Genomic DNA, 25,243 nt, shown 5'->3' on the forward strand with positions numbered 1-25,243 from the left:
CAGGATTTACACCATCTCTTCAGCTGCTGGTGATAGTACGCAATTAAGCCAACAGTTAAAATAAACAAATATACTACGTTTAAAAATGAGGTATGAATAAATGTACTTTGAATGTCGTGGTCTTACATAGCCTCTCAGGGGGACAATAATTTGACGTTACTTAAACCCCCTTTGAGGGTACAGCCACTAAAATCTAAGTAACAAATCATACATTACCAATATAAAATATAGCTTTATGCACGGTCGAAAACTTGACACTTTCCTTAAAGACCAGTAATATATAAAAACCAACATAAGCTGGGTTTAGAGCAACTACTTACCAAATATTTATACCGAATATGATGTTACAGATTCTTAAACCGCGAAATGGAGGGATTTCTGCGCATTTATAGATTTTATAAGCTTTTGACAATGTATGGAGAATAGGTTCTTGTCATACGTTAGCGATGTACAATATAGACGGTAACGTCTTGAGGTTAATGAACAATATATATAATAATATAAAGTTATCTGTTATCCAACTTTTGCATATGATATTCCGGAGTACAAGGAAAAAAGATTCTCCTCTTTTTCTCTCTATCTAAACTACTTAGAAAAGTTTCTTTTTGACAAGGCTGTGTGGGTGTTAATTTGAACCATGGACATGATGTATATATGAAGCTTCATTAAAAATTTCTAATTGTATTTTATACACTTCGCAAAACTGCCATTCAGTCAGACGGTCAAGAAAACCTACAACTCTTAAAAATCCTTCCATGGAAACTTAAAGGTCATATTAAAAATTTCCCAGAGGATATTATTTTGGGGTGAGGCGAAAGCGAAAAAAGGTTCTTGTTGTATAATGGTAAAGAAACCGAAGACTTGTTACTTCAAAAAAGACTCTAACAAATAGTTCAACAAAAGCTATGCATGTTCCTCTTTAAAGATCACGTAATATCAATATGGCGTTAGATTCATTATTCAAAACATTGTATGTGATGTCATTGCCTATTCTATAAAAAGGTTGTGAAGTCTGGGGATGTGAGAAATTGATTTAATAGGAAAAAAATCCGTTAAAATTCAAAAGGTTTGCTTTCGGCCTCAGGGTGTCAGCACCACAATACATGACATATACTTAGAAGTGATAGATTGATGTGTGTGTAACTGCTCGTGCTTGTCCATTCTGTTTTATAGTGCTATCCCATTGAGATACCATGGTGTAATACATCATGGATGTCCCTCTCAGACACAGTATAATGACTCTGATTCGGCCAGGCCTTGTTTTATCCCCTTGATACCAAGCGCCAGGCAGAGTAACAAGTATCGTCTTTTGGTATGACGCTATGCGGGATCGAAGTACCGACCTTTCGCTCTTCGTGCAGGCGCTCTATCAACTAGGCCACGGAGGCAGGTCTGGTGAAATTGGAAAATACCCTCTCAGCATAACAATAATGAGAAAATGATAACTTACTGGTACAAGTAAGGATTGACCGTGTATTTGTTTCGGTTCAGAGAGGTTTGAATCGAAAAACCGATGTGAAAACTGTCTGAAACCGCGTAGCGGCCAATCCTTATAATTAAACTCGACAACAAAACCATGTGTTATCTACAACAGTTTACTCAAATACAATTATAAAGATCAAAGCAGGCAGATATAACGAGATTGATAAACGTTACACGCGTAGGAATACTTACTGTGGCGTGGCAAATATCAGGCGATTGTTTAAGTTAGGTACATAGCCTGACACGCCCACGAAGTCAGAAGCCAATCAACGGAGAGTACATCAAACCAAGTTAATAGGACCTGCCAATCAAAGTAAGAGACGCGAAGAAGAACTGTTTGATATGAATCAGAAAAAATAGGTCAGGAGGATTGCAGCTGTTTCAAAGGACATGGTTATTAACCGACAGAATCAATTAGTTTCATAGTAACTGGAAGACAAATTTGGAAAAGACCGAGTTAGAAATGAAAATAAAGCGATAAAAGTTACCCTTTCCATATCCAATACAAATTTCGGTATAAAGCAGAATCGACTGTACGACTCCGAACATATCATGAACATGTGTCTGTGAATCACTACGAATCAAATAGTTATGATAGCAGTTGTTCGCGAAAATGTGAGCGTATCCTGCTCCACCGGTGGCATCCGTCACAAACACACGCAAAGGCAAGTCAATTATTCACCTGAAAAAAAGTCATGACATTTACGGAACTGAGATTGTACGATGCTGGTGTTTGTGCAGTGAGTGTGGAAGACAGCGATATCATTTCGTTGATGGTAGGTTTGATACCGAAAACTAGCGCTAAAATTTTAGAAGGCCAGATAAATTCATGATGATATGGATGAGCAGAGAGAGAATTTCCTTCACTGTAATTGGGATTCTTCGACATGACGTTGTGATGAAAGTAGTCCGCTTCGGTGGGCGTGGCTTAATTCTTTACATTCATTGGGAAATGAACGCAATAACGAGTGACCAATGCAGGAATTACAATGACACAACGAAAATATAATTAGGTTAGAATGTAGTGATTATCCGATTAAGTAGGCGCCAGGATCCGCTGCTTGCGGATGAATTATCACGCGCCCGGAATACGATCGTTGGTTTGTCATCACCTGTCACGTGCTATATGTTTCACAAAAGGGGTTGAAGTACGTATACCAACTGCTTAACTTTGAGCTGTGCAGGATGCGACTATATTTCTCCGATCAACACGTTTTTCATTGTTTGTTTTTAACACATCATCAAAACATGATCTATTCAAGATCAAAAGATAATCAATTCCTGTCTCAGTTGGACATGGTCACTGAAGACGTGAACCGGATACCGTTTGTTGATATGTTGTCGAAACACACATGTTCGCCTTCAGTTGGTACCTAAACATTTGAACGTAAAAACATGTACTGCTTTCTTTGGGGTTGCCAACAGCTACCCCCTTTCAGTCGAGATTCCCCTGATTCGGCCGGCACAGGCCCTCATACTGACTCAACAGATCTAGATGCATCGTGTCTTTCGGTATCCTTCAGCATTACTGGCCTTCATAGAACAAAACTAATGTTCAAAGCATTAATCTCTTATTCAATCGATTTCTTATGGCAATGATCGTTCAGGGAAGCAACCCTAGGCCCTGATCATGTCTTTTTAGGTATAGAAGCATCACAGTGAGTCTTAACGCCGCTTCGAACAGTATTCCAGTTATATCACGGTGTGTCAGCTTAATATGGGAGGAAACCCGAAGTGATGCAGGTTTCAGACGTTTACAACTTTGGTGAAACCCATGGGCATGGTAATGGCGAATAGGGATTCGAACCCACGATCATATATTTCTTGCTTACCCAAAGGACGCAACTCTGCACCTTAGCGACCGGGCCAGAAGTACATTTATCATATCCGTGCTATTGGGCGACAAATTGGTTAACCTGATTCACTTCGGCCTTTCCTCCAACATCAAGCTGACGCCCCGTGAGCTTAATATACCCATTCACTCATTCATTCATTTTTCTTTGATAGCAAACAGGTATTGAGGGTAGGACTGCGTATCTCTGAACACCACATGCATGGTCGGCCTTTTGACGTTGTCAACTACAGAGTCGTAACGGATTGAACTGCCCTTTTCCAAAAAAGGTGCGTCCAACATCTTCACATCCCCTTTCGTGAAGATCCCCGTGATAACCTGGCATAGGTAGATATACTTGAAGCCCCGGTCATCTTTGGGAGACAGTTCCTTTTGAGCAGAGTAACTAGCTTCTGTAGCAAAATATACACCTTTCCCAAATTTCGTTCCTGTAATCAGACAGAATGATTTATTCAAAGTTATGAAAGAGTTAAAGAAATATTATGTGCAAAAGCAGGAGTGTTCAAATGATTGATTCAAAAACGCATTAGTAAGTTTTACACTATTCTTGTTGCGATTTTCATTTTGTGATTCAATATGTGTACCTGTACATTATAAGGCAAAATCAATTGTGGTATATTAATAAATGATACGAGCGTGTTTATGATGATATAGATCTTATGGCTTTAGAGACTTAACAACCATTGTCAGGACAGTACAAGGTAGCTTTATGCCGTTTGTATTTTACCGTTTTTGCCATTGAAGGATCGGTTGAAGCCATCTCTATTGATGCTTGTGAGGACATCACTTCTGGTGCCGTGCCAGAGTCGTCTTTCAATGATTGTGTTCGCGTTGCGGGACTGCACCGACTGCCTCTGTATCTGGTACTGCTGGTACGTCAATATATTTTGTATGCGTCGGATCTGCAAGTACACGTTAGCTGATATGGTTGAGGGAATACATTTCAACTGCTCGTACATATTATACACAGTTGCCTTGATGGTGGCTGGAGAGGAGGTGTATGTGTGCGCGTGCGCGTGTGTATGTGTGCGTGAGACGGAATATTATAGTATTTTAGTACTTCAGCTGCCTGGCGATTGTAGTATTCAGTAATGTACAGATAGAAAACTGACGTACCTCTACAATCTCGTACCCATTCCCCGCGCTGCTCGTAAATAGTTGTGTCAGTTCATCATTTTCAGGTCCAGATGTGACACATGGGGCTATCAAATCTTTGCCACACATGTCGTCCCAGGTCTGTGGTAAGGCCATCGCTGTGGGAGTAAGGATGTTTTTTTAGATAGGATAGACTGTGACGTGCATTCATACACTGTATGACTAGTGCGTGAATGAGTTCAGGTTTACGTCACTTTGAACCTGGAGTCAGTTTTCATGGCGTGTCAGGGTGCACGGATGGCCCAGTCGATGGCGTTGCGTCCATTGGTCGTGCCACAAACGTATGGTCGTGGGTTCGAATTCCAGATTCGCCTTGAATATCAACACAGCCTTTCAATAATCAAGCTTGGAAGAGGAAAACTAGTGATTGATAGCACAAGCAACAATACTCGTTGTCATCTTTTGACGACACAATTTCAGCATGATACTGGTAAGCGAGAAGATCTTCATGTGTTCTCGGCATGCAAATCAAGCATGGGGTTTTTGACACATGTTCTGAACCGGAATGACGGGGCGTCTCGACAATATAGACATAAAATTACAGTCACCAAAACTGTTAAATTGGAACACCATACCATTTAATGTATGTGGATGGAGAGTATTAGTTTGACCAGAATAAGTCAACTTGACAAGTATGTCTACCAGTCAACATCTCTAAAGGAAGAGAATATATGGATGTCAACTTCTGTATTATGAGGAACACGACATTTCCTCTTATGGGAACACTTTATGCTTACTCCTTCATCAGGTGAATGAGGACAACTCTAAAGATGTTATTATATAGCCTTACTGGCCTTACCACATCAGCAAGCATGTTATTTTGACCTCAAGACTTACCTGGTATTTGCTTCCGGGATAGCTTATGCTTATACTCGGGTCGATTCTGGGGTATTAATTCCATGGTTGAAAAGTCAATGTTGACCTTTCCAATGAGAGTCTCCACCACTGATGTGGGCTGGTGGAGTCTTCTGAAATAGGCTTCCTCGATCAACAGGTTGGTCACTGCAGAAACCTTCACTGCTCCCTGTGACGAGGCAGACCACCACTGCACGAACTGCCTGAGGAATTCCGCCCTCTCTTTATGTATTTGAAGAAATTCAATATCCTTTAACAGTTCTCCTGTTTTGGATTTTGCTTTTTCCACGTCAGTCTTCAGACCAGAATGACGAACGAGACGGTTTTCAATATCCACTTTCGCCTCCACATCCATGTCTGCACACGTCTGTTTTATGTCCTCTTCCTGGGGGCAACAAGTGATATCATTTCATAGGATTCAGAACAGAACCACGACTGTAATCTGTGTGAAATTAACATTACTTTCTATTATGGAAGACGTGGTAACCTTGTCGTTTAAGAATGTGCTGCTCATTCAGAGGACCCGGGTTCACAACGTTGTGACCTGCCTGGGATTATACTAATATCGGCGTAAAATATTGCTTTCTCACTCACTGTTAGTGAATTGACCTACTAGTATACGTGTTAGGGTGTTCACATATAGCCAGGATAGTGTTGAGCTAACACTATATGGACAATGCTTGGTAGGGGTTGATGTGTTCTCTTGCAATACAGACAATGTTTTTTGTTGTTGTTTAACGCCGCACTCAGCAATATTCCAGCTATATGGCGGCGGTCTGTAAATAATCGAGTCTGGAACAGACAATCCAGTGATTGACATCATCAGCATCTATCCACCCAATTGGGATACGATGATATGCATCAACCAAGTCAGCGAGCCTGACCATCCGATCCCGTTAGTCCCCTCTACGGCAAGCATGGGTTGCTGAAGACCTATTCTACCCCGGACCTTCACGAGTCTGCATGGTAAGCGTTGAGGTGTTCAACCAATAATAACGATGCTATGTTAGTGTTGAGATGTTCACACAATACAGACAATGCAACTTTCCACAGTTTCAGTATTCATAACACACTGGTCTCTGGCTGAACATATATATGTAAGATTTACTGCCCAATGAATGAACATGGATCTACATTTCATGGCATAATGCGGAAAACACAGATCTTACCGATCATACATCACTGTTCATTGACATTATTACAACCAGGAAACATTTCCATTTGAAAATATATATCCCAAACATCCTTGACCCCAAAAGGATATTAAATACGCGATCTATAAAAGTTTTTGTCTTCATCAATTCGTGGCTGTTGATGTACATCTATCACATGTGTGTAGACCTACTTGTTTGTCTGTGAGATCATAGATGACGTCACTGTGGAGGTCTTCAGCGCACAAATTCTCCCCGAGCTGCTGATCAAGGAACTGCCGACATTTATTTATGTTCTTCCTGTCACTTGACACTATTCTCAGGTGTAGTTCTTCATGTATTGTTCGGTCCCGCTCATTGTCTGGAAAACAAAATACCATACATGCCTCGTGTGATTTGATAGTGATTCATAAACACATACTCAGTCGGAATCGTACAATCGAATCTGGTATTAGAGAGATGCAGTATGTGTTAGCTCGAAAGTTGGATTTTAACACAGGATCAGTTATCAAAATAGGACAGGTTTTGTAATTTGTTGTTCCTCATAACGAAATGTTGCATGGAGATGCGTCCGATCAACAAAATGTCCTCCAACTTCGCTGAACAGGTTTTGATGTTATTAAATGAATCTTTGTTTTTGAAGTAGAAGTTGCCTTCGTGTTGGACATAGCAAGAGTTCATGATGTCCCGAAGGACCACGCGAGGACTTCAATCTTAACTATGTTGCAGCACCCCGTCAGTACTCAGGTGCAGTCGGGTAGCCTAGTGGTTAAAGCGTTCGCTCGTCACGCCGAAGGCCCGGGTTCGATTCCCGACATGCGTGAAGCCTATTTCTGGCGTCCCCCGCCGTGATATTGCTGGAATATTGATAAAGCGGCCACAAACCATACTCACTCACTCACTCCCCCGACAGTACTCGCTTGGCTAGGTATCCAAAACAAATGCACTCTGAAAATCTTGAATCCAGTATGGCCGCCACACAAGGTCACCAAAATTAAAGAATATAATTGTCGCTCATCCAAAGCTGCAGTAACATGTAACGTGTGATAATTATTTGACGGGTTTGACAGTTATCGGAAAACTCTTGAAGAGCCATGTTGCAAAGTATGTAGTCAAACATTATATAAAAATAAATAAATTAAATATGAAATAGTAAATCCTACGATCACGATAGGGATCTTAGCTATTTGGGCTTGAAGTCCTTACAACAACAATAATAATAATAATAATTCACCACCTGTTCACTCATTCACTTACACTCTCTTTCTATCACCAATCATATCCCTCTCTCAATCACTGATTGTGCCCATGAAGATCAGGGTTAGAATAGCTCTTCAGCAACCTATAAATGTCATCAGGTGGTCAGACTCGCTGACTTGGTTGATGCATGTCTTCATATTCCAATTGCGTAGACGGATGCCCATGATGTCAATCACTGGGTTGTCTGGTCCAGACCGCCGTCATACAGCTGGAATATTGCCGAGTGCGGCGTTAGACAACAAACAAACAAACTCACTGACGTATTGACAGAAGAAACTATTTATACCCAATGTGTGGCTGGGCTTTCTACACAGGCTTAATCTCTTCACGCACGATTTCCCGAAATAGTCCTGGAACATCCGGGTTGTTTCTTCCACAGCGACCGTGTCAGTGAGTACAAGTATCACGTGCCGGACATGTCCCAGTCTGTCGTTGCTGTTGACGATGTTTAGAATGCATCGGATGAACGCAAAGTTGAACAGGTCCTCTGGAGTGTTGTCTGAGAAAATAATCAAGAATGCCAACGTATTTACAAGAAGAATAACTCAAGTTGCATCTAGATTGGGTGTTATCGAAACTTGGCAAACTATATGCTATTCATGTAATTAATACGGACTAATTCAGCTAGTTGTTATGTACTATAAATCAATTCTTTATTTTAACTAGTAATCAAATAAAGTATGTAGTAAGTTGAGGAAGGAAACAGATATTGATTTTGATGACAGCCTATTTCTTTACACTGTTTCAATGTTTCATAGATACTAGCAATAAACAACGTATAACTTCTTTGAGTGGCATTTAGAAGTTGGAGTGATAAAGTAAGACGAGTTCTATGGATGAACAACTTCTTTATTACAATTGGTGCGACGTTTCGGTGTAGATCCTAACACCTTTATCAAGCAAGTGATGGATAGGGCTAAACAACATAGGTATATATACACTTATTGACATCTAAGTTGTTACAGTGACTAGTTGATGGGCACAGAGAGGTGATTAAGCTAATTGGAAGCCAGTGGATGACTGATGAACACAGAGTATACTAGCAGAGTAAACAAGCTAACTGATGGAGATGATGGAAGCCACTGTATTAATTGGATGGACAAAGGGATTGAGCCCAGTACCTAGCCCGCCTTCTTCTCCCCCTGGGGAAAACTGCTAAATCATTCATCACTGACTCCACAGAATTCTGCAGAAAGATAAGCACCATCACCGAGCCAGGCACACTCGTCAGCTATGATGTGGTAGATCTCTTCACAAATGTACCCAGAGACGAAGCCCTATCCATCCTCAGAAGAAGAATTGAAGCAGTATACCCGGACCTTGACACCCATCTATCCACAGACAGCATCATCAAACTTATAACCTCTTGCATTACCTCCACCTACTTCACCTGGCAAGACAAGATCTACCAACAGACACATGGACTTCCCATGGGATCCCCGCTGTCCCCTATCATCACAGAAATCTACATGACGGACCTAGAAGAAACAGCCCTCCATACATCACCTGTCACCCCCCTCTGCTGGTTTAGGAAAGTCGACGACACTTTTGTCATTCTCCAACCTGACCATGACCCCAAGACCCTCCTCAACCACCTGAATGCCCAACACCCCAGGATGCAGTTCACTATGGAAGAAGAAGCTGAGAGAGCTTAATCACCTCTCTGTGCCCATCAACTGGTCACTGTAACAACTTAGATGTCAATAAGTGTATATATACCTATGTTGTTTAGCCCTATCCATCACTTGCTTGATAAAGGTGTTAGGATCTACACCGAAACATCGCACCAATTGTAATAAAGAAGTTGTTCTCCATAGAACTCGTCTTACTTTAATAAACAACGTTATTAAAGACCTTGACATAATATTGATTTTAAAATAAGTATTGTTATTTATATCCTACAGTTGAAATCGAACGTTGTTTGATAAATCACCTGCTATATGGGGTATGGCCACAGACACGACTTTCTTTTTGTCAGCTTTACGTAGACATTTGGTAATAATCCGCTCCACGTCGTACCCAAAGAACTCTCTTGAGACAGCGATCATACTCGCCCTATCCTGTCTGCGTACAAACGCTGTTCCCGAACGTCTGATCTTTGGATCTGGAAAATCGAGGTCTAGTTCTACTCTGAAAGGTCTCCCAAGACCATGAAGTCAAAAACATAAAACAATTATCTCTTCGTTGAACTTTTAAGTACATGCAACACCATTTTTTCGAAATGACAAGCGAGTCATTGATAGGCATATTATTGTGCCCTTGGAAAGTATTATTGTGAACTTTTCGATCTAATTAAGTGGCTTTCTCAAAAATGAGTGACTCAAAAGTTGTTTGATCAGGAAGGTCCATCTTCCCGAGGCAAGGGAGTTGATTGACTAAAAATGTCCAGTTTCCACCCTTGCCGTACTAGGCTACAATTATGGAGTTACATTTTGGCTGGATTAACGAGTATGCATAGTCCACTCAAAATCACGTAACGAACAAGACATCCGGTTCATAAACAATGATTTCAACGTGCAGATTTCGGTCGACTGAAGGACTACAAAGCATGTGTACCGCCAACTGGGCGTCGACAGATATTTTACAAATTCCTTCAAGCTTTTAATCTAGGTGCTCACTTGATTTGATGAATTTTACAGGGTAAGACCCGTTTTATTACAATATAGATCTTAATTATCGAGCAAATCGTCTTGACTGGGCGCCGTCATTTGGTTTGAAGCAATTGCAAGTGATATGAGAGATGGAATCTGATTGGACAATAGGAGGAACATAGAAGGGACATAGCTCGTAACAGCCAATGGTGGCGCTACGATCGAGCCTGGAAATTCCAGCCTAGTTCGGCATTTGTGGAAACTGGACTTCTATAGACAGTTAACGCCTTTGTCTCGGAAAGTTGGGAAGGCAGACTCTTTGAATTGTTTGACTGCTTATCACTACTAGCTCGTCTGGCCATGTTTTGATTATTTACAACCGATATCATATAGATTGAATAATACTGCCTGTGGCGTAAACATACAAACCAACAAACCAACACTATAATCCAAATCATAGATTGTAATATTCCCGAAAAAACTATGAAATATGCTGAACAAAAGAGTTATGGACCATGAATATGTTTTGTCGTGAAGAGCACACGATTTCAGAAAAATATCACCAGAAATATTTTACGTTCCCTCACGGTTTTGTTCAGTATATGTGATGTTTTTGTCATTAACTCACTGTAGTAATATCACTCACTAGGTACGGCCATGTTGTCGGTCGGAAGTACCACAGCATCGACCTCTTCGTCCAGGACGTCCCCCGCCTTCACCCCCAACTGTAAATTGCCGAGGTGGAACTCTGAAACACATCGGAATAACAATTAATTATTGCAGTGTACAGTCGTGAGGCGAAGTGAAATGGGGGTTTAACGTCGCATTCAAGATTATTGCACATATATACTCTGCGAAAAAGGGAAACGCAAAAGTCGTAAACATCGCTGGCACCCATACACAATTAATACCAAATTTGAATTGGTCATCTGCAGGGGTTAGGCTTGATTTGTGTGACAAGGATTGAGGTACTGCAGAAATTTGGTGAAAAGATGGAAAAATCGAAAAAACACAACCACGTGAGAAACAGCGAAACACACCAACATCACGTTTTGGGCTTTAAAAACGTTAAGCTTTCATTACATGCCTTTACAATCTTACAGTAAGTGAACAGCGAAAACATGCCACGACTGACGGAGCCCCAACGTAACAACGCCATCGGCAGATTGCAAACAGGAGAACCATCTTCAGCTGTAGCCAGGTTTTCACGTAGCACCAAGCACCGTTACACAAGACTGGAACCGTTACCAGACACACGGGACAACAAGGTACCTTCCCAGATCCGGTCGACCACGTATCACCACTAGAGCACAGGACAGATTCATACGGCTGCGTCACTTACGTGAAAGAACCACCACGCCCACCTCTACAACTACGGCAATACCAGGATTGCAAAGGATATCAGCCCAGACAGCGAGGAACCGTTTGCGCGCTGGAGCTATTTGCCCTAAACGACCAGTTGGAGACGGACCTGCACCGTCGCCTGCGACGTCAATGATGTCAAGGTTACAGAGTATGGCCACAACTGCAATAGAGGCAAGTTTGGTTTTATGCTTCGCCGTGGGCATGGTAGACGTCCTGATTACAGGCGTCGCGTTATGCACGAAACTGCACATAAGAAGTGGACGGATTTGGTGGTGGTAGTGAGATGATGTGAGCAGCCATCTCCTACACTGGTAGGACAGACTTGGTGCAAGTTCTGGGGAATTTAACGGCACAGCGTCACACGGGTGAGATTCTTCGTCCTTTCCATTATGTAACAAGCCATCCTCATTTTCCAAAAAGACAACGTCCGACCTCCCACGGCAAGACTGACAAGTCTTTTTCAGGAATCACAACATCCATGTCCTGCCAGGGACCTCCAGGTTTCCAGCTTTAAACCCAATCAAACATTTATGAGATGCTCTGAATCAACGACTGGGAACACGTTAGCAACAGCCACAGAACCTCCGACAGATGGCAGAAGCACTGCAGGCAGATTGGGTGAACATTCCCCTGGCCACAATTCGGGATCAGATCGCTTGCATGGGACTACGATGCCAGTCAGTTTTGGACTCTAGTGGTGGCTAGACAAGATATTGAGAGCAGAACACGTTCACCTTGAAAATATACCGTTCCATGTGTGCCATATGGAACCTGGCTCATTGACAATGATGTGTGCCAAGTTTGAACAGTCAATTATCATCTGTTGATTATTTATAGATGTAAAATATACATCTGAACTTTCTTTTGCGTTTTTTCAGAATATATACATAAATACCACCTCAGACACAGTATACTGACTCTCAGCCGACCAAACCTTGTTTTATTCCCTTATTTTCGAGCGCTAGGCAGGGTAACAAGTAGGACCATCTTTTAACGTCTTTTGAATGACGCGGCCGGAGATCGAACCACCGTCGTCCCTTCCCGTGTACACGTTGTATCCACAAGACCGCCATCCAATGTGTAATCCACAATGCTAGTTAGTTTGTTGTTTTAAGCTGAAGTCAGCACTTTTCAAGGCAGCGTATAAATAAAAAAGCCTCGCCTGACAAACCAGGGGTTGACATTATCAGTAATGCCCAATGCCGTATTCGGTCACTTAAGACCACCCGAGCCAATATATTCGCCGCTAGCAAAAGAATGCGGCGGAGCTATTATAAGCCGAGTTCCCAAGGGTGCATTAACCATACAAATTTCGAGTTTGGTGTTGCCTTACCTCTCTGTTCCTCCATATCCGGGGGAAAGGTTTCACTCTCAGACTCAGTCTTCTTCCGGCATATGGCGTTGAATGCCTGTTTATAAATACAAATAATCATGTTGATTACACCACCTTCACAATTTCAGTAGTGAGAAAACCGCGAGGTTTGAAAAAAGAAACGGATAATTGTTTATTTAATTCTCCATTCAAGCTGTAATACTTTTTTATACGGTTTATTTCTATTATGGATGGGCACACCGTTCTGAGTATGTTCTTACCGCTTTCTTCATAAACCACTCTCAACTGCCTATCACAAAGTGATACTATTTATCCCACCTCCATGTCAGAATGAGATCTGATTGGTTCACGTGACCTTATCAAATACTCCATCATACCCCCATGTCAGAATGATGAGATTTGATTGGTCCACGTGATCTTTATCAAATATGTATCCCACCTTGGAGGGAAATAAATTTCTCAGCGAGAGAATAAATGCATAAAACCCCGCTATGAACAAGACAGGCTGCACGTGGATTTCTGAGGCACAATAATTCCCTTATACGCCGCTTTATCCGAGTCAATGAAAGGCACAAGTTAACATCGGCTCAATTGAACAGCTGTTTTCTATCAATATTTAATTTGTTTTAATTCATTCACAATGTCACATTAAAACATAGATTCGTTGCATCACTCGGCGTACATGTGGTTTTATGCGTCCCGCGATTTATACCATGAGCTGGAGACAGGGTGCATAAAACCACATGTACCCCGAGTGATACTGCTACAACTTACAATATACCTCTATTGTCTTTCTGTCTTTTTCAAACAAGACAACTCCAATATCCTTGAGAGAACTGTGTGGGTTGGATTTGTGATATTCCTTGACCACATCTCTGAAGACCGCCGCCACAACCTCCGCTGGGTATTTTCTCAGTCCTGTTCCAAGGGCGGGGAATGCTATGCTGCCATGGTTTCCTGCAGCTGCTTTATGTAGACACTGGTGTATCGTCAGCCGCAACAACTGTAAAGAGTGACCATTCTTAAAAAAGAAATTTCAAATAAAAGTTAGAACTGAAAGAAAGCTATCACCATGGACACAACTGTTCTACAGTGGGTGAGAGAGTGAGTATGGTTTTACGCCGCTTGTAGCATCATGTCAATTATATCACGAAATGTGACACCAGAAATGGCCTTCACACATCATACCCATGGGGGGAATCGAAACTGGGGATCAGGGTGACAAGCGAACGCTTTAACCACCAGACTACCCCAGAGCCCCTTCTACAGTGGGTGATTCAGGGAATAGGTGTAGAGTAATTGGCTACAAATTGCCTTTCTGTCCAAAAAAATAAAATAACATTTTTTCAGAAAAATTATAATACATTTGAATTAAAATATTAAAAACACTATTATTTTAGGAATGACGCGATAAATATGTATAGATATAACACCATATTGTGTTTTTAGTGATGACATACTGTATTTGTCTTTAAAAAACCCCTATAAAATTGATACCTCACTCAAGTTATTCACGCGTGTGAAATTACACTTGATACCGGAACTACTTTCAGTATGGCTCATTGATACAATGGAGTAAGATCATGTAAATCAGTGAGAAAGTACGTATTAAATTCATGTTCTTTTCTCGTGACCACAGCACCATTCGTGAAATTATCAACATTTTCGGACAACTCGATAGGATCAACATGTTATTTTACAAGCACATGCAAATATCCTCCTATTATGGTTGGTTTGATTAGTTTATCCTTTCCAAATTATTCTCCGATGAACTATAACGTATATCCTCACCTTGCCAGTATATTTATCTGATTTCCACTCTGGAAGACAGCAGTGATACAGCTCCGTGCAGCGCAGATTTCCAGGGCCTGTCTTCGCCACCTCACCTTCTTTAATGCCGTGTGGATAAAGCTTCTTACACTGTGTTTGTAGGATAGCGCCTCCTACACCGACTAAGGACTTGGTCAAGGGCCCAGCAGACAGATCGAGTTTCTCGTTGGTTGTGTTCACAATAACATCGGCCTGGAAAGAGATAATATATTCCAATATAATCTTATTCGTATATAGTAATAATAATTTCGGCCTTTTTTTTCATATACAAATTAACCCCTTGTGATTCCTCTTGTGTGTTGGAATCGGCGCCCATCAATCTTTGCTTGTAAGACCTCACGTAATGGGTAGGGTGATCACGCTCAATTGTTGCGTGTCATGATAGCCCAACTTAGTGGATTATTTCTCATAATATCAATCACTAGTTTGTCTTGTCCAGTTTCAACAACAAAGCTAAACCAAAACATACGTAAATGAATTATGTAAGTCAAATACCCTTTGATCCATAACGTCAATTACCCTATGATTCAATAGTGGAAACGGGTGTTCTCATCGTCCAAGGCGACGCAATTTGCTCTGCAGAGTTGCGTCCCGTAGGCGTGCCAGGAACATATGTTCGTTGGGTCTAGGTTTGTCAGTACATACCCGTGCTCGTGGGTTTCGCTAAACGCCAAAGATCTGCATCACTTCGAACTTTCCTCTCACATTAAGCTGACACGCCGTGATATAATTTCAATACATCTAAAAGCGGCGTTGAACCAAACTCAATAATACAAAATAATGACACAAACAGCCGAGGGATCACTGAGGTTTCTTGTTTGTTTGTTGATCAACGCCACACTCAGCACTATTAAGGCTATATGACGACCTGACGAGTCTGGACCTGACAATCCAGTGATTTACATCATGAGCATCTATCTACGCAGTTAAGATACGATGACATGCATTCACCAAGTCAGCGAGTCTGACCACCCGATAATGTGAGTCGCCTCTTACGACAAGCATAATCGCCTCTTACGACAAGCATAATCGCCTGTTACGGCAAGCATGGGTTGCTGAAGACCTATTCCTACCTGGATCTTGACGGGTCACGGAAGTTTCTCATGGAGTGTATTAAGTAAAGTGTGCATACCTCTGTTTTTGCCAGATCTCCTACTTTGAAGAAGACATCGCTTGCAGAAGGGAAGCTGGTTGTGTTGACTGATCCTACAATATATGTTCATAGATGTCAAATTCATAGGATGCTGTTTGGTCACCGATTAAATTAATTTTCCCGAATCAACGGTGATGATATGGTATAGGTATACACTTAACAAAGCACGATGTCGAAGTCAGGCTCGGTGAAAAAGAGGCCAACCGTAGTCAAGCTATCGTTGAAAGATTTAACCGGACATTAGCGGTAAGTATACCTATTACCTATACTACTGACTATGATACTGATGACTATCAATGATGGAGGTCAAACAACAGTATGCTTATGGCTACTGACACCATTCACCATGTGTTCCATTCATACTGTTGGTCATCACAACCTTTTTCCTTTACGCCATAAAGGGGCGGTCGGGTAGCCTAGTGGTTAAAGCGTTTGCTCGTCACGCCGAAGACCTGGGTTCGATTCCCGACATGGGTACAATGTGTGAAGCCCATTTCTGGTGTCCCCCGCCGTGATATTGCTGGAATATTGCTAAAAGCGGCGTAAAACCGTACTCACTCACTCACTTACGCCATAAGGACTCTGGTTCGGCAGATATTTGAAACGGATTATATTCTAGCGTTGACAGTTGAATTTGCTAGGGATTTCAGTTGTATGATTGGTAGTTTGCATTTGGGGAAATTTACAATTTAGTAACTCATTATAGACAGCATGTTATCTTACCATTTGGGGTGGTCGGGTAGCCTAGTTGAATTTGCTAGGGATTTCAGTTGTATGATTGGTAGTTTGCATTTGGAGAAATTTACAATTTAGTAACTCGTTATAGACAGCATGTTATCTTACCATTTGGGGTGGTCGGGTAGCCTAGTGGTTGAAGCGTTCTCTCGTCATGACGAAAACCCGGGTTCGAATCCCGACATGGGTATAATGTGTAAAGCCCATTTCTGGTGTTCCCTGTCGTGATATTGCTGGAATATTGCTAAAAGCGGCGTAAAACCAAACTCACTCACTCTTACCATTTTGTACTTCCGTGCCGGGAACGGGGTTAACCCTTTCCTGTAGTGTATGATCCCCGTATGTCTTCTTAAATACCTGTTTGAAAATGTATTCAGTATTATCATAGATATTTTATAAATGTATAAAGATTTGACTTATATGGTCCTGTTAGCTTTAACTGATCATGCCACATTCAATATATGTATGAAATTGCTTTTTAAGAATGTATTTGTCACTCTAAATGAAACGTCTCTATTCGCTTATCTTACCTCGAGTGTATTTTCGTCTTTGTGAAACAAGACAACGACAACTTCCTTCAGGGAACAGCACGGGTTGGATATCAAGTACTCTCTCACTTCATCTCTAAAGACTCGGGCCACGACCTCGGCCGGGTATCTGGCGTTGCCGGTGCCAAGGGCTGGGAATGCTATGCTGCTGTGTTCTGCTTCCGATGCTTTACGTAGACACTGGCGTATTGTCTGCCGCAATACCTGCATACAGGAACACACAACGCATCACCACGGGTGTAGACAACACAGTATGCAGGTATATGAATCACAGGTACACACAACACATCAACACGGGTGTACACAACACAGTATGCAGGTATATGAATCACAGGTACACACAACACATCAACACGGGTGTAGACAACACAGTATGCAGGTATATGAATCACAGGTACACACAACACATCAACACGGGTGTACACAACACAGTATGCAGGTATATGAATCACAGGTACACACAACACATCAACACGGGTGTAGACAACACAGTATGCAGGTATATGAATCACAGGTACACACAACACATCAACACGGGTGTACACAACACAGTATGCAGGTATATGAATCACAGGTACACACAACACATCAACACGGGTGTACACAACACAGTATGCAGGTATATGAATCACAGGTACACACAACACATCACCACGGGTGTACACAACACAGTATGCAGGTATATGAATCACAGGTACACACAACACATCAACACGGGTGTAGACAACACAGTATGCAGGTATATGAATCACAGGTACACACAACACATCAACACGGGTGTACACAACACAGTATGCAGGTATATGAATCACAGGTACACACAACACATCACCACGGGTGTACACAACACAGTATGCAGGTATATGAATCACAGGTACACACAACACATCACCACGGGTGTACACAACACAGTATGCAGGTATATGAATCACAGGAACACACAACGCATCACCACGGGTGTACACAACACAGTATGCAGGTATATGAATCACAGGGAGACACAACACATTATGCAGGTGCGCACAACATATTATGCAGGTATATGAATCACAGGTACACACACCACATCACCACATGTACACACAACACATTATGCAGGTATATGAATCACAGGTACACACATCACCGCAGGTGTACACAACACATGCTGCAGGTATATGAATCACAGGTACACACACCACATCGGCACAGGCGTACACAACACATTATGCAGGTATATGGATCACAGGGACACACACCACATCGGCACAGGCGTACACAACACATTATGCAGGTATATGGATCACAGGGACACACACCACATCGGCACAGGCGTACACAACACATGCTGCAGGTATATGAGTCACTGGCACACACAACATAGTACCACAGGCGTACACAACACATGACGCAGGTATATGAATCACAGGGACACACACCACATAACCACGGGCGTACACACAACACATTATGCAGGACAATGAATCACTGGCACACACAACACAGTACCACAGGCGTACACAACACATTATGCAGGTATATGAATCACAGGGACACACACCACATCACCACGGGTATACACAACACATTATGCAGGTATATGAATCACAGGTGCGCGTAAACCATCCTGCCAGGTGTGTCAACCACAGGGACACACAACCCATTATTACATGTGTGTTGGCAACAAGTTCACAGAACACATTACCACAAGTTTGTTGACAACAGGGGGCCACCTGCATCGCCTGGCATCGACAACAACACCAAGTAACACATAAAACCTCTGAGACCTAAATAGACGAAGGAATTAGCTTCACTAGCAAATAGCATCTAAAATCACACCAGCTGCAGATTTGTTCCTTCTGGTAACCCATGCTTGCCGTAAAAGGTGACTTTGCTTGTCGTAAAAAGGCGACTAACGGGATCGGGTGGTCAGGCTCGCTGACTTGGTTGCTGCATGTCATCGATCCTAATTGCTTGGATCAATGCTCATGAAATTAATCACTAGATTGTCTGGTCCAGACTCGATTATTTACAGATCGCCGTCATATAGCTGGAATATTGCTGAGTGCGGCGTTAAACAACCAACCAACCAACCAAACAACGTTCTGGTAACAGCCAATCCACATGCAACCCACAGTCAACAGTCACAAGTTGCAGCACCCCCGTCAGTACTCAGGGGCGGTCGGGTAGCCTAGAGGTTAAAGCGTTCGCTCGTCACGCCGAAGACCCGGGTTCGATTCCCGACATAGGAACACTGTGTGAAGCCCATTCCTGGTGTCCCCCGCTTAGATGTTGCTGGAATATTGCTAAAAGCGGCGTAAAACCATACTCACTCACTCCATCTGAATGACCGCATTAAAACATTTTACTATAAGCTTATTCCATCCCTGCTGATGTTATAAAGCTAACTAGAACTGTCAAATTCAATAGGCAACACTGGTATCTATAGCTTGATAGTCTTGTCGGAATTGACGTGATGGTGGAAATGATGAGAGTCCTGTCATGGGTTGAGCAGCTTCAGACAGTTGAAGGTTTCGTGATCAGTAAAGATCGGTTTTATTCCCCATATATGCTTGCTTATATATACCGAAATCTTTTACGATAGGGGGCACGGGTGGCCCAGTCGTCTAAGGCGCCGCGATTCGCTGTGCAGAGTTGCGTCCCCTGGGCACGCCGGAGACCTATGATTGTGGGTTCGAATCCCGGTTCGCCCCGATTATGTTTCTAGGTTTGTCAGCACCATACCCGTGCTCGTGGGCTTCACGTCTGTAAGTGGTAAACGTCTGAGGCCTGCATTACTTCGGGCTTTCCTCCCACATTAAGCTGACACGCCGTTATATAACTGGAATACTTTTAAAAGCGGCGTTAAGCCCAACTCACTCACTCACATTTACAATATTAATAATAATTAAAAACACTCAAACCACTCCAATAAGACACAATAGGATCTTATAACTCGGATCCATGTGATTATTATTCAAACTGTCACAAAGAATATGAAGCGACCCCTGCAGTGTTAAGTATACACCATTACTATGACGTCATAATGTTATACTAATAGAAACTTGGCAGGTTTGCGAAATATGTGCTTCAAAATAGTTCTTTTTTTCCGGGCGATACAGCCATCAGGAAAATTATGGTTTAATATACAATCCGTTTGGCTCCAAATGAGAACAATGAAAAGAGTCAGAGTGAAGAATGCTAAAACATCGTTACCTTGCCACTATCACGATCTGATTTCCACGCTGGGAGACAGCAGTGATACAGCTCCTTGCAGCGCAGATTGCCAGGGCCTGTATTTACAACATCACCTTCTTTGATACCGTGCGGATAAAGCTCCTGACACTGCGTTTGTATGATAGCGCCTCCTACACAGACTAAGGACATGGTCAAGGGTCCAGCAGTCATGTCCAGTTTCTCGTTTGTTGAGTTAACAATCACATCAGCCTGAACAAAACAAAAAAGAAGTAGGTGTTAATCATCAGTACGATTATATGTTTATTGAAGAAATCTGTTTCAAATACTTTATTGAAAAACAAATTTCAGAGAATATTGTCAGAAATAGTTTCTGTCCCGCTTTTCAATTGGATTCATATGAGAACCATGATCTAATGAGAGAATGAACATTGTAATTTCTTACGTATGTTTGCTGTTTAACGCCGCAATATTCCAGCTATATATAAGAATATATAATAATACATATAATATTGAGCCTGGACCAGACGATCCAGTGAATGGCGTCATGAGCATCGATCTACACAATTGGATTTGGTTTAGTTTGTTGTTTTACGCCGCACTCAGCAATATTCCAACTATATGACGGCGGTCTGTAAATAATCGGGTCTGGACCAGACAATCCTGTGATTTACATCATGAATATCGACCCACGCAAATTGGGATCGATGACATGCATCAACCAAGTCAGCGTACCTGACCACCCGATCCCGTTAGTCGCCTTTTTAGGACAAGCATAGTCGCCTTTTACGGCAAACATGGGTTGCTGAAGACTTATTCTACCCCGGATCTTCACGGGTCGACACAATTGGAACACGATGATATACACAATTGGAACACTGCATCAACCGAGCCTGACAACCCCATCGCCTCTCACGACAAGCATAGATTGCTGGGGACCTATATTCTTACTCAGTATGCTCCGGTGTTGTGTTCCATATGACACATACCTTTGTTGTATGGAGATCCCCGACTTTGAGGACTACTTGGGTCTCATCTGAAAAAAACGCATTTTAGTCTTAAATACATGCATCACCATTTGAGAACCAAGAAATAAATTGCATTTGTGGGACAGAACTTTTTATGGGAATCACGTTAGAATTACAAATGAAGCCAATTGTATCGATTTACCCCTATAAACCCTCTCATTGGTGGATGATGCAATACGTTTTTCAACTTACCATTTCGTTCCGGATAGTCTTCTATCATATCTACGACACACACATAGCTTTTCCCAGCCGATTCTATAGTTTGTTTGCTTGCTGGTGACCTGAAATATTTCTTAGCTCCAGCCTTCCGCGACATGTACGAATAGACAACCACCTCGGAGATGAGAGATCCGATTTGTCCAACTGCTTCTTCCACATGCCCTTCTTGTCCGCGAATTATGACAGCGTTAGTGTCCAGATCAAAAGAAATACCAACTGGCAATTTATGGATCAAATCTATTTTTTGTGAACGATATGCCTGGAGAAACATTAATATGCTTCGTTCTACTGAGATGCGTCTTTCATTGGGTGTTCCACTTTGGGTGCATGGTGGAGCTGATCTTTGTTTAACCATCATCTGCGCCAGGTCAATGATGCACTTCTCCTCTGCTACTTTAGCTAGATGTTGCAATGCTGCAATAACTGAAGTAACTTCGCGGGAAGTTCCTGTAACAATGTAGCCAGACATATCCTCAGAGGGTATCACCAACACATCTTCGGACGTATGAGGAAGACAAGTTGATAAATTTCTCTTGTTTACCTCTTTCCGGATTTTAGGAGACATGGCCAGGTGCGTTACAGTGATCTCTCTGAAGACACGGGAAATGATCATATCCACGTCACACGTAAGTGCCTGAAGATCAGTACTCGATGTTACAGGTGTTGTTTCCAGGCCTAGTGCTACCGTTAGTGTATCTACAAGACTCTGATCCCAACACACCATAACAGATGGATACCTCTTCTGCAATGCGGTCGTTAGTGTTGTCCTGTGGAGATCAGATTGCTTGACAAATGCAACTTTATTTGCATCAAGGTTACGAACGGTGTGATGCGTAATATCTGTTTTTGTAGAAACAAATGATACTCATCAAAGAATGAAATGTCACAAAGATCACGAATAAAAATGGCATGAAAACTAATAACCATATAAAACAAGAGAGAAACAATATTTTTCAGACGATAAAATAATGTTGAGGAAAACCAGTTTGTTAAGTGTTGAAGGCGGAAAATAAAAAATAAAAACCACATCAATTTTCAAATAGTGTGGACGTACACAATCCATAAAAATTTATCATCCATACGGGTAGCTTGTTCCATTTCTTCTTGAATGCAAGCACTATTTGCTTGTGAGTGGCCTAATGTCTGACAATGAACTGGTAGAAGCTAGTGTGCCACATAAATCTGCCCCGGATCCGTTTGTTTTAGTTGTGTTTATTTAGAATACAGTTAATAAACTGAACTTATATGACAAGATTATATGTGATATCTTTGCTGATCTACGAGTACTATTAGAAACATAAAGAAGGTTTAATGGTTAGCAATTTAGAAAAAAATGACAAAACGTTCAATATAAAGAAACAGAAAAACAAAACAAATTCATTGGACTTGGTACTTACCAACTACACTGCTAGAATACAATGGCCCATCTATGGAGAGTATTGAACTAAGTTCTGACGAAATGAGCGTGACTGCTGCATCGGGGGTTTCCCCGGGCCTGCCTCCAAGGCGTTCTTGGCTTCTCGTGTTGCAATATGTCACCAAGTCACTCAACGTATTTCTTTCATTGGATTGATCCGTACTGGTCTTTTTTGTCGTTTGAGAAACACGTTCTTCCACTTGCACGTCACTAACTGCCAACAATCTGCGTGTGATCTCTTCATACACAAGAACATCATCATCATCACCATCATTGGCACTGATAAATCCACGGACTTGTCTTGGAAACAGAGCTGGTGTCAGTCCCAACTGTGTATCATTGAGCAGACGCCCTCTTATCGTCTCTCCGAGACGTCGGATACTATCCGCCATTGATACGAATTAGTTCGCGGCACCCAACTTATTCTGACTGAACAGTTCACGTACTAAACATCCACATGAAATATGAAGCACGATAGACAGGGACAGGTAGTCAGGTTGCTGATATCCCTACTCATCTAATGGAGACTCGCACTGATACATGTGTTACTTGCAAATACTAACTGATCTTGCGACGCAATAGCTTCTATACAAAGGGGCCCCACCAATGACTGCACAAGTGGGTAGACAAGGGGGTTTTACTTACCTTCCTGGTTCTAAAAATAACAATGAAAGAATCTTTCGGTTTCACGCACGACATATTCTAGACAGTTGCAAACCACCCTCCTTTCACTATTATGATCTTTCGCCAGTACATGTTGAGTCAAAGTATTTTAAGCTTTAACCTGCTTTCACCGAGTTTCTTTCATCAGCATTACTTAGGGTGTCTTTGTAAATAAAACCGCTTCAGTCACCGTGTACGCATGAGTAGTTTGTTGACAAAGTCCCTGAATGTTGTGTCATACAGTGTGGGGTCTTCCCCACGTGTGTTGTCACGGGTGCTCCTGTCACGTTTGGGGGCATGCGATCCGGGTCATCTACTATATTGTATGTCCCTCTGTATGGCCTCAATAACTTGACGCATACAACTCCCATAAGTAAGTGCATAAATATTTTTTCATCAATTTTCACATCAATTCACACAAATATTCAGAGCTTCTCCGCGACTGAGTGAGTGCCTGAATGCTGTGCCAGACTTTATTCAGTGCATATCACAGCGGAGTGGACATACCAGTCCCGAACAGGAAACCATTGGTTGATAGCAGGAGCAACGATCAACGCTTTGGGGTTAAAATGACACGAAATCAACTAACTCCTTTCATACAATGTATGAAGAGTGTGTGAGTACGTTTAGGGCTGTGTAAACCCATGCGGAAATCCTTTATCGAATCAAGGCACTTACAAAATAAATATATATTTTGTTCATTACCTCCAAATGAGAGTGAAAGTACCGGGTATGACATGATTCCAGCTATTCAGTTATGATGGCCCTAAGCTCCATTATTGTAGACGGCAAGCTTCTTGTTTCCCATTACGGACTAACCCTACAAATCAGTCAGACCCTGACATTGACAAAGTCAGCTAAATAAAAACTGGTTCATCTATGCTGTTCTGTGTACAATTGCTGGTTCATCTATGTTGTTATATGTACAATTGCTGTTTCATCAATGCTGTTCTGTGTACAATTGCTGTTTCATCAATGTTGATCTCTGTACAATTGCTGGTTCATCTATGTTGTTCTAAGTACAATTGCTGGTTCATCTATGTTGTTCTAAGTACAATTGCTGGTTCATCTATGTTGTTTTTTATACAATTGCTGGTTCATCTATGTTGTTCTGTGTACAATTGCTGGTTCATCTATGTTGTTATATGTACAATTGCTGGTTCATCTATGTTGTTCTGTGTACAATTGCTGGTTCATCTATGTTGTTCTTTGTACAATTGCTGGTTCATCTATGTTGTTCTAAGTACAATTGCTGGTTCATCTATGTTGTTCTAAGTACAAATGCTGGTTCATCATTGTGTGTCTGTGTACAATTGCTGGACAATCAATGTCTTCTGTGTACAATTGCTCGTTCATCAATGTTGTTCTGTATATAGTTGCTGGTTCATCAATGTCGTTCTGTATATAGTTGCTGGTTCATCAATGTTTTTCT

The 25,243-nt window shown here is 41.8% G+C and overlaps 1 protein-coding gene across 2 annotated transcripts; it reads right to left on the reverse strand.

Annotated features, from left to right (window-relative positions):
- Window positions 1-1,579: 1,579 nt before the first annotated feature.
- On the reverse strand, window positions 1,580-23,751 carry LOC124146920 (protein mono-ADP-ribosyltransferase PARP14-like). 2 transcript variants are annotated; one of them, XM_046517484.2, is made up of 18 exons: window positions 23,129-23,751; window positions 21,705-22,571; window positions 21,474-21,520; window positions 20,506-20,736; window positions 17,293-17,514; window positions 17,044-17,119; window positions 16,007-16,080; window positions 14,836-15,066; window positions 13,826-14,047; window positions 13,045-13,120; window positions 10,993-11,094; window positions 9,689-9,859; window positions 8,042-8,254; window positions 6,690-6,856; window positions 5,327-5,729; window positions 4,451-4,587; window positions 4,062-4,236; window positions 1,580-3,762 (listed from the first exon to the last, which is right to left on the reverse strand). In XM_046517484.2, the coding sequence occupies exons 1-18, from the start codon at window positions 23,538-23,540 to the stop codon at window positions 3,473-3,475; spliced, it is 4,116 nt and encodes a 1,371-aa protein (XP_046373440.2). In that variant the 5' UTR covers window positions 23,541-23,751; the 3' UTR covers window positions 1,580-3,472. The 2 variants fall into 2 exon arrangements, with proteins under 2 accessions (XP_046373440.2, XP_046373439.2); XM_046517483.2 differs by having other exon boundaries at window positions 9,689-9,874.
- Between the last annotated feature and the right edge of the window lie 1,492 nt (window positions 23,752-25,243).

Source organism: Haliotis rufescens, unplaced genomic scaffold (assembly GCF_023055435.1).
Source record: "Haliotis rufescens isolate VD_foot unplaced genomic scaffold, xgHalRufe1.0.p SCAF_85, whole genome shotgun sequence".
Taxonomy (NCBI): domain Eukaryota; kingdom Metazoa; phylum Mollusca; class Gastropoda; order Lepetellida; family Haliotidae; genus Haliotis; species Haliotis rufescens.

Bases quoted from the DNA above. Each gene is read 5' to 3' on its own strand.
- LOC124146920 (XM_046517483.2), bottom strand. From the start codon at position 23,540: ATGGCGGATAGTATCCGACGTCTCGGAGAGACGATAAGAGGGCGTCTG. The intron at 16,081-17,043 runs GTAAGAGTGAGT...CATATATTGTAG, and splicing joins CGGCACGGAAGTACAAAATG to GATCAGTCAACACAACCAGC. The intron at 6,857-8,041 runs GTATAAATAGTT...TTTGTTTTCCAG, and splicing joins AAAGCCCAGCCACACATTGG to ACAATGAGCGGGACCGAACA.